Source organism: Centropristis striata, chromosome 18 (genome assembly GCF_030273125.1).
Source record: "Centropristis striata isolate RG_2023a ecotype Rhode Island chromosome 18, C.striata_1.0, whole genome shotgun sequence".
Classification (NCBI taxonomy): domain Eukaryota; kingdom Metazoa; phylum Chordata; class Actinopteri; order Perciformes; family Serranidae; genus Centropristis; species Centropristis striata.
Window position 1 is genome coordinate 9,830,421 of NC_081534.1, and position 13,952 is coordinate 9,844,372.

At 38.0% G+C, this 13,952-nt stretch overlaps 1 protein-coding gene across 2 annotated transcripts in view; it reads left to right on the forward strand.

The window, feature by feature from the left end:
- LOC131991289 (transcription factor 24-like) overlaps positions 1-13,952 on the forward strand; it is a 39,261-nt gene that overhangs the window by 24,452 nt on the left and 857 nt on the right. The window contains exon 4 of one of the 2 annotated variants that reach the window (XM_059356639.1): positions 9,408-9,556. In XM_059356639.1, coding sequence (XP_059212622.1) covers positions 9,408-9,545 — 138 coding nt within the window. In that variant the 3' untranslated portion in view covers positions 9,546-9,556. Of the gene's footprint in view, positions 1-9,407; positions 10,247-13,952 lie in introns of those variants that run through there. The other variant, XM_059356640.1, reaches the window with a different exon arrangement.

Below are 13,952 nucleotides of genomic sequence, written 5' to 3' on the forward strand. Positions count from 1 at the left end.
GGGGCCATTTACAGTGAAGCGCGATTCAATGAGATCGCACAGCACATCCGTGAGGATCGCACCACATCCGGTATGATCGCGGTAGATTACAAAATAAAACTGATTTCAAAATAAAACACAGCGGATCGTCTTTTTCTGGCGAGATCTTTGCCACAAAGTGATTATGTACATTCACTGAGTGAATATTAAGAAAATAAAACATATATTTCTCGCTAGAAATGTAATCAAAATCCATTTTTATGCAGAAACAAAGTCAAAATATTTATTTTTTTTCACTAAAAATGAGAGAAATGTCCGCGAGTGGAGTGCCGTAAAACAAACGAATAAAAGTTTATTTCTCAGAATCGAAGGAGAAAAAAATGATACTGAGAGCCACAACATGAAGCTATTTTATTGTTGAATTATCAGTGAGACTTTGATGTGTTTGTGTTGAGAAATGTTGACGATGTCATTAAAAGAAATCCTTAAAATAGGGAGAAAAATACTTCCTTGCACAGGGTCCTCGGTTCTCCATTCAGATTGTCGCTGGCAGCGTCATGGAGGGCCGTGGTCGGGATATTATTGGAGTGAATAGAGGGCTGTAGCGTCTGCTCTAAGCGTTTCTCAGCGCCGCGAGCGGGTTTATATTGGAGTCAATTGAGAACCCAGAGCGTTTCACACAGACGTGGAAGGGTACCCTTTGCCTCAGTATGATACGTCTAGGGGTGTGACAAATCGTCGGTATATTACGCTTTGGGAATGAGAATGGGTTGTCCAGGGTATATGCTGCCTCATTTTCTGACCTCCTGTATGCAAGCCCCCTCTTCCCAAGAACCTTGATTACATCTATGATGCGCTCCAAAACCTGCCGTCTCGTTCTGACCTGCTCTCTGTGCGCCGACATCTGACTGCCACCAAACAAGCTGCTGATATCAGCACTGGGAGATTTCAAGAGGTAAGCTTCAGCACAATTTCTGTGTTCGCTGCTTCTCTCATGCTCCTCTGTGCGCTGGTGTATATGCCTCCAATCTGACATTCCACTGATAAACAGACTGCTATCAGTTCTCTTACTGAATGCCATGCAGATGAAACAATACAGCATGTGACGCTCTGGACAGTACGTGAGCCACTTTCTACTGGTGCTGTCTCCACTACAGAACACTTTCTGCACCACTGGATTGCTACTTTTTTGCTGAGGATGGAAATTTAATAATAACTGGAGATGTTTCTGATCAGGTTGTGAAAAAAAATCAGTTATTTGACTGGCAGACTCATGGCTCTCAACAGCTGTTTCCCTCTCAGGTGATCCTGTCTTTGGGCTGACACACTCCTCACTCTCTACAGATGTTTCCCTCTCAGGTGATCCTATCTTTGGGCTTACATACTGCTCACTCTCTACAGCTGTTTCCCTCTCAGGTGATCCTGTCTTTGGGCTGACACACTCCTCACTCTCTACAGATGTTTCCCTCTCAGGTGATCCTATCTTTGGGCTTACATACTGCTCACTCTCTACAGCTGTTTCCCTCTCAGGTGATCCTGTCTTTGGGCTGACACACTCCTCACTCTCTACAGCTGTTTCCCTCTCAGGTGGTGCAGTCTTTGGGCTGCCTGCATTGGTCTGGCTCTCTCCCTGAATGGACCAGCTGAACTTGCCCTGAACCTGTCTGGTCTGAACATAGGGAAAGCATTTATCATTGGATGGGGAAATAACTCAAAACCACAGAATAATGTACAAGATAAAAGATTACTTCATACTGAACTAAACGTTAACGAGCATAAAAAACACTAATGGCTTTGTCATGTTTTCATGACAATTACTAGTGTTTTCCAATGCAAAAAAGTCAGATCTTTGTAAAAGTAACACATTTACACAGAAATTAAAGTTACACACAAATTATACCTACAAAATAGTTATCACCTCAGTAAACAATAAATTAATCGAAAGATTACAATAAATTCTGCATCTCTATTTACTGCTCATTAGTCCATGTCAATGTTTACTGTTGCTATGGCAACAAGACTGCTGACGTTAGCAGCTGTTAGCTAGCTTAGCTAAATCATCTAACAAAATAACACATAATATCACAATTCGGCAAATTTGAACAAAATCAACCGCAACTACCAACAGTCACAGCCCTTCAACTCTAGGCTAAAATGTTGTCACAAGTGTATTGACCCCCTCCCCCTCTGTGTGTTGTGGCATGTTGTATTTGTCTTCCTTTGTAGGAGGAGCCACAGGTCAGGCCACTCCTCCAGTCTGCAGAGGCTGGAGAAGCACACCTGAATCCAGTCTCAATGGTCTGGTTTTGTTGGTTCTGTTTAGTTTGTTAGTTACTTTTAGCTTATACACCTGCATTTCACCATATCGCATGCATGCACACACCTCACCACTGATATACTGACTCACATAATTAAGTTTCTTTGTGTTGCTTTCAGTTAATTAAATAAACATAATTTTCTTATAACTTGAATACATATGTGGTCTCCCTTGTTTTGGCATGATCTACGAGCCGGTTCATGACACAAGTATGCAGTTAATTAGGTCACATCACATTCAATGTAAAAACGTTTTCTAGACTTCAAGACTTCGTTTTCGAGACTTCAACTTTTTAAGTCGCAGTTCTTCAGCGCCATCTGGCCGTTTCTTACGCTTATCCATTTTAAGCTCAGCAGCAGCCCGTCCCGCGACTCCGGCCAATGCCATGAGGTCCCGCCCACCCTGGTTTGTGTTGTGATTTACAGCACTGTCAGGGCTCTCTGAGCCTGTCAGCCCATGATTGATTGACAATGACAAATGTAGACCAATAATATGTGTCGATGCTGGCAACACACTGCTAGCCCTCTGTAGCCAATTGGCCGGCCCAATTGGAGAGAATTTAGAGAGAAAAAAACAAAACATAGTGGACCGGACCGGACCGGCCCACATTGGGTCAACGGCCCACCAAGACTACGCCCGGTATGCCAGATGGCCAGTCCACCCCTGGTTATACTGCATCCAAATCCAGAGAAGCACGCAAGAAAAGGCAACAATTGGAATCTAACATACGAAGTCTACAGGAGGAAGTGTTTAGAAATAATAATCCTGGAGGAGGAAAATAACTAATGCTCTTGACAGCATGATAAATTATCAACTACTAGAGCAGCCTTTAGTATGCTCAGGCTCAACCAAACATTTTATGAGCAAGGGGAAAAACCTGGCAAACTTTAAGCCTGGCAGATTAAACAGCTTGAAACGAGAAAGACCATCACTTCAATCATTAATGATAATGGTGACACAATAATAGACCCTATTGACATAAATGATGAATTTCTAAATCATTATGACAATCTGTATGAGTCTCAAACTGAATTAGATCCACAGACCCAAAGAGTATTTATGGACAAGTTAAATATTCCGACTACTTCTCAGGAGTTTGTTGAGCAACTAGAGGCAGACCTTACACAGGAAGAAATAAGTATTACTATAGATGGCATGAAGGCAGGTAAACCTGATGGGATCCCGGAGGATTTGTATAACACATTCAAAACAAAATTACTTAAACCATTAATGGAAATGTTTCTGGAAGCGTTTCAAACAGGTAATCTACCCAAATTGATGACATTGCATTAATAAAATCGCACCCTCGACAGAACCATCCCTGCTTTACTAGAGTTAATTAATCGGTTTAGTGCAATTAATAGCACAAAATCCTCCATCCTGCTATTCAATGAGGAAAATACAGAAAGCTTGCTGCCAGAGGCCTCCCCATTCAAAGTGGTTGACCAACTTATATACAGTAGTGTTCAATATAATCGGTGTCCAATGTGACTAACCAGATTAATCCAGATTTTTAGTATATTTTTATTGCTACATGGCAAACAAGGTACCAGTAGGTGCAGTCGATTCTCAGAAAACCAACAAGACCCAGCATTCGTGATATGCACGCTCTTAAGGCTGTGCAATTAGCCAATTAGTTAAAAGGGATGTGTTCAAAAATATAGCAGTGTCTGCCGTTGACTTTACAAACACAAAACTATTTTGTACAAACTTTTTTCTAGGATTTAGCAATCCTGTTAATCACTAAACTAATATTAAGTTGCATGACCACTTTTTTTTATAACTGCTTCACATCTGTGTGGCATGGAGTCAACCAACTTGTGGCACCTTTCAGCTGTTATTCCACTCCAAGATTCTTTTACAACATTCCACAATTCATTTCAATTTTTTGGTTTTGCTTCAGAAACAGCATTTTTGATGTCACCCCACAAGTTCTCAATTGGATTAAGGTCCAGGGATTGGGCTGGCAAATCCATAACATCAATGTTGTTGGTTTGGAACCAAGATTTTGCTGGTTTACTAGTGTGTTTGGGGTCATTGTCTTGTTGAAACACCCATTTCAAGGACATGTCCTCTTCAGCATAAGGCAACATGACCTCTTCAAGTATTTTGACATGTGCAAACTGATCCATGATCCCTGGCTTCACCACCATGCTTCACTGTCTTCACTGTGTACTGTGGCTTGAATTCAGAGTTTGGGGCTCGTCTCACAAACTGTCAAGAATGGCCCTTGGACCCAAAAAGAACAATTTTACTCTCATCAGTCCACAAAATGTTCCTCCATTCCTCTTTAGGCCAGTTGATGTGTTCTTTGGCAAACTGTAACCTCTTCTACACATGCCTTTTTTTTAACATAGGGACTTTGCGGGGGATTTTGGTAAATAGATTAGCTTCACACAGACTTCTTCAGACTTCAGAACTGTCACAGCACCTACAGGTAACTCCAGACTGTCTTTTATCATCCTGGAGCTGATCATTGGCTGAGCCTTTGTCATTCTGCTTATTCTTCCATCCATTTTGATGGTTGTCTTCCGTTTTCTGCCATGTGTCTCTGGTTTTGCTCTCCATTTTAAAGCATTGGAGATCATTTTAGCTGAACAGCATATAATTGTTTGCACCTCTTCATAAGTTTTCCCCTCTCCAATCAACTTTTTAATCAAAGTACGCTGTTCTTCTGAACAATGTCTTGAATGACCCTCAGGCTTTCAAAGAGAAATGCATGTTCAACAAGTGCTGGCTTCATCGTTAAATAGAGACCACCTGATTCACACCTGTGTTTTCACTAAATTGATGACCTCACTGATTGAATGACACACTGCTATTTTTCTAACACACCCCTTTCATCTAATTGCCAAATTGCACAGCATTAAGATCGTGCATATCACAAATGCTGGGTCTTGTTGGTTTTCTGAGAATCTACTGCACCTACTGGTACCTTGTTTGCCATGTAGCAATAAAAAATAATACTAAAAATCTGGATTAATCTGCTTTGTTTAGAAAATGTGCCAAATAATTGTGAATTACAATAAACTCACCTCACCAGTACTCCACACCAGTGAACAAGCAAATATAATATCTATTTATATAGTCAAGCATCAAAGCATAAGAATATTCATTTTGTTTCTGAAGTCTGCATGAGGGGTGCATGTTATCACCACACTGCATTTAAAAATGCAGGTGTGTGCGCTCTGCACTCCATACTTGACATCATAAAAAAACAACCACCACCAGATGTCATCTAATTTTGGCAATAACTTTACAAACCGACCGAAAAAAAAGTCAGGTATTTAATCAGCCAGTAAAGTTAATGAATTAACAATGTGTCTAAAATTAGCTGTGCTATACTTCACTGTATTACCCAGCTTTTTTTCTTTTTCAACTTCTCTTTATTGGGTTTTTTTTCCTTTTGTTCACATAGGCTACATGTTAACTTATGCTTGAAATCAACACAAAAGAACAGAATGATTGTAGAAAAACTAAAAAATTTCCTCTGGGGAAATTCTGAAAGGGCCACGGGGGCTACTGCCGGTGTGAAAGCATTTTTGGCAAAACTATAATACCTATCATTGATCCGACTTCACTTTGAGCGTCCTGAGTTCTTCCTGAACAGCTACATATGTTTTTGTGAAGAAAAATGAAGAAATAGCTTTGTAAGAGCGATCTGAAAAATTGTTAAATATGCTTTCCTACAGAAATCTTCCTGCATTTTTAATATGGGAGTCAATGAGGCTGTTGGTGCGTGTTGGTGGTGCATCTGTGCGTCCTACGCCCAAACTATAACTCTGACAGCTTTACCAGAGGATTGTGAGTGAGAAGACAAATTTTCCTACGTTTCTATGTATAAATGATTTCTGTAGAGTGGAATTTGTGACCTAGAACGCAGTTTTCAGATATATTTTTTGACATTTTTTTCCCTCTACACTCTGGCGATGATGTCACACACTGTGACACAAACATTCCATGCAATACACACCCATTATAATCTCAGAATTTCTCCAAAAATGATCATGGTCATTGAACAGGAATTGCTAAAAAACTGGATTAATACACCAATACACAAGACTTGTGTCTACTGTTTAAAGTTTAAATGGAGTCTCTAGCTGAAATTATGCTGGAGAAGTAGACGTTTGAAAATCTCCAATTATTGTTCTTTTTCGCTCGTTTTTTTTGCCCGTCCCATTCACTTCAATGCAAAATTTTGGGCAGTTTTTCGTTTTCTGTAGAGAAAAGTAATAGCACTCTGATCCCGATCAAACTGCACATTTTGATATATAATTTGTCCTGCAACTAGTAGCGGGACGAAATTGTGTCCGGAAGAGGTAGAAGAAAAAATCCACAGTATAACAATTATATCGGCAAAGCCCCGAGCAGCTATTGCTGTATGGGACCAGTGCTCGGTGCGATTGCCCCGTGGCCCTAATAAAAGCAATAAATAGAAAAAAAACAACAAACAAACAAAAACCTTGTGGAGTCAAATCAAATACCAAAACAATAATAATCAGGTTTGCAAATAAAAGAAAGAGATTTAAATAGTAATAATACAACTTGGAGGATGTCAAGTGTTCTAAAATTTACAGTTGTTAATTTTTCATGGGATTATATTTGATATAATAGTCCATAAATGGCTGCCATATTGTGTAAAAGGTATTTATCTTACCTCTCAGGGTGAATTTTATTTTTTCTAACTGCAAATGTTTCATTATATCATTCATTAAAGTTTGATAGCTTGGAAGATTTTTTTGTTTCCAGTTCAGCAGAATTATTCTTCCCTAACAGTGTCAAAAAACAAATCACATTCTTCTGGTTGTTTGATAAAGAGAGCTCCATGGCAGCTGGCCCAACCCCAAACATTACAAGAACTGATTACCCAGCCTTTTAATGTGTTTTTAAAAGTGAGTGTAGAGTCTAATAGTCACTCCCAGATATTTAAACTAATCACATGTTATGCGTTGCAAGCATCAAATTCAGAATGAGTGTATTACATCAGTTTGAACATTAGTATTTTGTCTTTGTTAAATTTTCAATTGAATATACATTAAAGATGCTGTCAAAAAGTTTTCCTCCCTAAGTAATGTCTGCGGGTGTAACTCTCAGGTTGCAAGGTGCAATGGGAAAATAGCATTAAGTAGCCATATTTATCCAGATGAGTTTGGATTAGATACTGCACTGCAAAAACTGAAATCTATGTAAGATTAAATATCTTAGTATGAGATAGTTAGGGCCACGGGGCAATCGAACCGAGCACTGGTCCCATACAGCAATGGCTGTAGGGACTAGTATCAGTGCAGTATCTAATCCAAACTCATCTGGGGAGATTTTTTCTTCTTCCTCTTCTAGACGCAATTTCGTCCCGCTACTAGTCCTACAACTTGAAGAGTTGCAGGACAAATTATATATCAAAACATGCAGTTTGATCAGGATCGGTGTGCTATTACTTTTCTCTACAGAATACGAATTACAAAATTTTGCATTGAAATGAATGGGACGGCTGAAAAAAAAAATGAGCGAAAAAGAACAATAATTGGAGATTTTTTAAACATCTACTTCTCTTGCATAATTTCACCTAGAGACTCCATTTAAACTTTAAACAGTAGACACAAGTCTTGTGTATCGGTGTATTAATCCACGTTTCGATAGGTCATATCGTTTTGTATCAATCCCTGTTCAATGACCATGATCATTTTTGGAGAAATTCTGAGATTATAATGGGTGTGTATTGCGTGGAATGTTCGTGTCACAGTGTGTGACAGAGTGTAGAGGGAGAGAAAAAATTGTCAAAAAATAAATTTGAAAACTGCGCTTCAGGCCGCAAATTCCACTCTCCAGAAATAATTTATACATAGAAACGTAGGAAAATTTGTCTTCTCACTCACAATCCTCTGGTAAAGCTGTCAGAGTTATAGTTTGGGCGTAGGACGCACAGATGCGCCACCAACACGCACCAACAGCCTCATTGGCTCCCATATTAAAAAACGCAGGAAGATTTCTGAAAAAGGGAGATGTAACAGTTTTTTTTAGATCGCTCTAACAAAGCTATTTTTTCATTTTTCTTAAAAAAAAAACCATATGTAGACGTTCAGGAAGAACTCAGGACGCTCAAAGTAAAGTTGGATCAATGATAGGTATTATGGTTTTGCCAATAATGATTTCTGTTCAAGGCAAGAAATTCCAGTCCGTCCACCTCTGGCTGCTGTCACTCTTCTGGAACATTCGACAGGTGGTGGCAGTTAATTCTGTTGATTGCTTTGATCTGATTGCCTTTGATCTTTGATGTGATTACAGTTACAGATACACACGCGTAAGCACACACACTACTCACACATGCATACACATGCTTCAAACACACACGCCCACACACACACACACACACACACACACAGGTAACTTTATGTGATTTTAATTACACACACACACACACACGCACACACACACACACACACACACACACACACACACACACATTTTGAGGTAAAAGGGCATAGTTTGAAATCTCTGAAGAATCTCATCATAGTGTACACATCGGCAGTAGCCCCCGTGGCCCTTTCAGGAAATTTTCTAGTTCTACTTAGTAAGCATTTTTACTTTAGACTGTTTCACTTGTTTGATATAAAAATTCCACTGCTTTTGACATATTTCAAGAATTTTAAATAAAAGTACACTAGATTTTAGTATAGTATTTGCTGGTTTCTAGAAATATAATGCCTATGCATATCATTATGTAAATATGATGGCTCTAGCATTTAGAATCTAGAATATTTTTCAACATATTGAGAAAATAGGTCATGTGTATTTCATTAGAATCAAGAAAAATGCACTTGTTATTAGTTAGAATACATTTATTCTAAGGTATTTTTGGGTTCATTGAGATTATCTATTTTTAGTTGTTTTGGAAAGTCTTGACAAGCCAAATTTTCTTTGGCTTGTTTCCAATTTCCATTGGCAGATATTTTTTCTATTTTTAAGCAAAATACACCAAATTTTTTGTACTTTTTTTCTTGTTTTTAAGAGTGTGCAAAGAGTTTTGACTTTTTGCAGTATGGGCTCAGCACACATCATGGTGCTAACTCAGTCAGCATGAAGAGCTAACCCAGTGTGCTGTCTCTCTCCTCAGAAGTGGCCCATGCGTTCCCTGCTCTACTGTGGCAGCGTGGGAGAGCTGCTATCAGGAGTTCCAGCCAATCAGATGCCTACACCTGAACGGGGCGGGACACACCCATTGACCCCCGCCTTAGAAGCAGACAGAGAGTGATAGCAGCCATGGTTTGTATAGAGCCCATCATCAATAACAAGAAGAAGTGAACAGAAACTAAATTAAAATCTTTTTGACCCACAATACTAAGACATTTTTTTGTTGTTGATCTAATAATGAAGGACAGAGCATAAATCAACATGCAGCTACAAGGACAGTGCCCATTTTTAGCTCAGGCTGTTGAGAAAGTCAATACATGTTGAAAGCCAAGTTCCCTGGTGGTTATTTGATTTCCAAACTGGTTAAACAGAAAGCAGAATTTCCTGTGGCTGTCTTGTTGTGTGTATGTGTATGGACATACACACACACACACACACACACACACACACACACACACACATACAGGTTAATACACACAGTATAAATATTCCATCATTATCTGAGCTTCAGACAGGAACAGATTTAACAGGAGGAAATGAAAAAGCTGCTTCACTGACTAATAACTCCAAAAAGCACTACACTGAGGAACAGCATGTAGCTGCTTATCTTGATTTAAAGGTTGTACAGTGTTTTCTTTTTTCACATCTTACTTTTACTGTATGAACGTTTAATCAGTTAAACAATCAGTTAATGTAGATGTTTGTGGTATTGCAGAAAGTGTGTGTGTGTGTGTGTGTGTGTGTGTGTGTGTGTGTGTGTCTTTTTGTGTGTGTGGTTGTGTGTGTGTCTGAGTGTGTGTGTGTGTTTGTGTGTGTGTGTGTGTGTTTCTATGTGTGTTCGTATATGTGTCTGAGTGTGTGTGTGTGTTTGTGTGTGTTTTTATGTGTGTGTCTGTGTGTGTGTGTGTGTGTGTGTGTGTGGGGGGGGGGGGGGGGGGGGAGTGAGGGATGGACAGAGCGATGAGCAGTAGGGAGGGCTTGTTGTGGGAACACAGCTGCTGTCTGATCTGTGCAGTAATGACCACTTAGTTCTCATTGCAACTCCACCACAGAATGTAACATTCATTTTGAGGAAAACAGCATCGACAACAACAACAAGTTGATAAAGTAACAACAATGGGACCGTCTGCATGATTAAACCACTTCATGATTGGAACAGTTATCTTATATAAATTCATACAATTTGACAAACACATCTTGGAGGCAGAATTAATCTCACTGGGTGTTCAAACATTACAGTTAAAAATTCAAATGGACATGAGAAAAGAGCCAGATGTTTAGATCAAAGCTTTATGGGTGATTTTCATGACGCCTGTCTAAGTTCTATCTGTGAAGATTATAAGGACATACTTTATTACACTAAATATATTTCACTTTTATATGAATGAACAATATAGCCACAATGAGGCACAATTCATTGTTTTGTGCTAAAATAATATTTTCTATATTTTTAAAGATATTTTTTGATTCACAAATTGATTTCTGTAATGCGTCCAGATAAAAATGTCATGGTTTTCCCATACTTATATCCAATAAATATTTAATAAACTTTATACAAATATATATATACATTTGTTTAAAAATGTATAATTTAACAGAATATAATCAAACAATGGTTTTTAACAATGTATAAAGAATAAAACATCGGAATGAAAATTGATGAGAAAAAATGGTTAAATGTTCAGTAATGATAGAATTGTTTGCATTAAAATATGTGTATATTTTAATAAAATACATTTTGGTGATACCAGCTACCCTTGAGCATATTTAAATGCTTGCCAAAGAAAAAAAAACTTTCGTTGTTTTTTTTAAATTAAAAATGTGTTACTGTAATGAATTTTGCTCACAGTGTCTCTAAAAATGTCAGAAAATACCTTAACATTTTAAAAATAGATTATAAATTCTTATTAAACAGTGACTTTAGATTGTATATGTTATAAAGGGTCAAATCAGAAAATATGTATTCAATGTTGTGAGAATTACCCTCATGGACTGTTGTACAAAAAAATAAAAGCCTAATGTCCAAACTGATGCCCACCTGTTTAAACAGTATTCTGGTTTTGGAAAAATCACATCATTAATTAATTAATTTTAGTTTTTGTTGGAACATACTCTAGATTTCCTTCTATTTTCTTTGGCTACATGCACTTGACTCTCCTGTTTGAAAAGCCTGCATTCAGTAGTTTTCAGTCTTTTACTTATCATGAAATAACTCCACTTCTCAATATTGAATAGATTTCTGGACATAGGTGAAACACAAAAATAAATCCAGCTGAAATTGTTTTGTCAACAAAGAAAAAAAGCTGAATATTAACACGTTTTGACTTGCCAACACCTAAAAAACAAGAGTTTCTGTTTCCAAACTTATAATTTACAAAGTGTCACATTTGTTGCTGTATGATTACACTATAAATATAGAAATGAGAAACTCAGCACTGAAATCCAATCCCATAAGTCATGTAGATAGAAGAAGCCTATAATGGATGAGAGCCCAGAGCAACTTAAATCCTGTCCTCCCTGAACAAGATGGGCTCAGCTCCACCAGAAACAGCCCAGCGTTCAAGGCTAGCTCCATAAATCTGTCCGGAGGGGTGGGGGTTGTGTACTGATGACTAATTTGGAGCTGCTGGAGTCTGACTACTAAGGCAGAGGTTACAGCAGGACAGGAGAGGCCCGGCAGTTTGGTAAAGCAACTATAACAGAGAATGAGGTCTAGTGAGAACCAGGACCGGACTGGTTTATTTATTTATAGTGTAATCATACAGCAACAAATGTGACACTTTGTAAATTATTAGTTTGGAAACAAAAACGTGTTAATATTCAGCTTTTTTTCCTCTTTTTTGTTGTTGACAAAACTATTTCAGTTGGATTTGTTTTTGTGTTTCACCTATGTCCAGAAATCTATTCAAGTGGTGGTTGGTGGGTTTCATGTGTACTGAGTTATTTCATGATAAGTAAAAGACTGAAGTCATAAAACCAGATAGATGAAATAGAGTTAGTTTTAGTTAGTTTTATAACCACACAATACAGTTTCAGTTAGTTATCTTTTTTTTTTTAAACTCATTTTTCTTTTTATTTCAGTTAACGAAAATGTTTTTCAATTCTAGTTTTTGTTATTTGATTAGTTATCATTAACTATAATAACCTTGGTGTGGGGAGACAGATTATTCTGGCAGCGGTATTTGTTATGCGTGTGACTTTGACCCAGTTTGTTACAAATAACATATTAAAGAAGCAAAGGAACACTTTAATGAGATGGACTGAATAGTAATGATGTGCCAATGAAGCCACATGAATCTTTTTTATTTTGTGAGCTTTCAGGCCTTTGTTGAACAGAGAGCACCATCTAGTGGGCTTAGATAATAAAGGAAATAGTTCATGAGGCTTCATTAGCACGCCACTGCTGAATAGTGTTCTGGTGTAATAGTAAGAGGAGGAGGGGAGCAACATAGAGTCCTTTGAGTTTACTCAATCTTTTGTGGCTCGTATTAAACGTTTAAAAGTTATTATGCCATAATCTTGACCATGGGGGTACGTGAAGGCACTCCACGTGAGATTTTAAAATATACATTTAAAAAGGAGCATCCATGCAAAAATCCTTTAAAAATAATTATCTAATAAATATTTTAAGGAAATATAAGTTCATAAAATTAATTATATTCAGTAGGCTATTCAATTTCCTGATCCTAAAAACCCAGAGTCTCCCCCATACCAGGATGGTTCGACCCAACCTGTCATATGCCACCTAGCATCACCTGTCAATCACTTGAAAACTCAAAGATGGAGTCGTGGTTGAAGCGTAGCAGTTATAGTTTTAAATGGTTATATGCTCACTGTTTTTACTACATTAGTTTAAATCACTACATTGTAGTGATGAGAAATATTTGCAATACATTTAGTCATGGATTAATGACATTTAAAATGTTTGAAATATATTTTTTTTCCAAATGTTTGAATTTTGTATGTGTTTATCAGTTCCAAAGTTTAATAAATCAGACACTGATGGCACAGATCTCCGTTTTTTGTTTTTTTCCAACCAAAAATGCTTTGCCCTGGTTAGGGGGTACTTGGCTGAAAAAAACATTTCACAGGGGGTACATCACTGAAAAAAGGTTGAGAACCACTGGTACAGGGTATAACTGACCTCCATGGACTCGTGCTATTCTTCCTTTCTTCCATTTAGCTAAATTATATTCAGCCCATCCAACTAGCCCATGGAAAGAAAATGCTGCATTGCAATGTTGCACAAGAACACTGTTGTGCCAGATATTGGAATCACTCTAATAACTGAATACTTCATTATTAACACCAGTTATGGCTAATCAGAAAAGTTATTTCTGTGTGCTTCCCTACAGAAAAGCATACATTATATGAGAACCAATCACAGTGGCAGGTGCAGCCCAGAAAGCATCTCCATCTACAGGCCTGTGTGTGTGTGTGTGTGTGTGTGTGTGTGTGTGTGTGTGTGTGTGTGTGTGTGTGTGTGTGTGTGTGTGTGTTATTGCTCATACTTCCATGTAAAGACAGC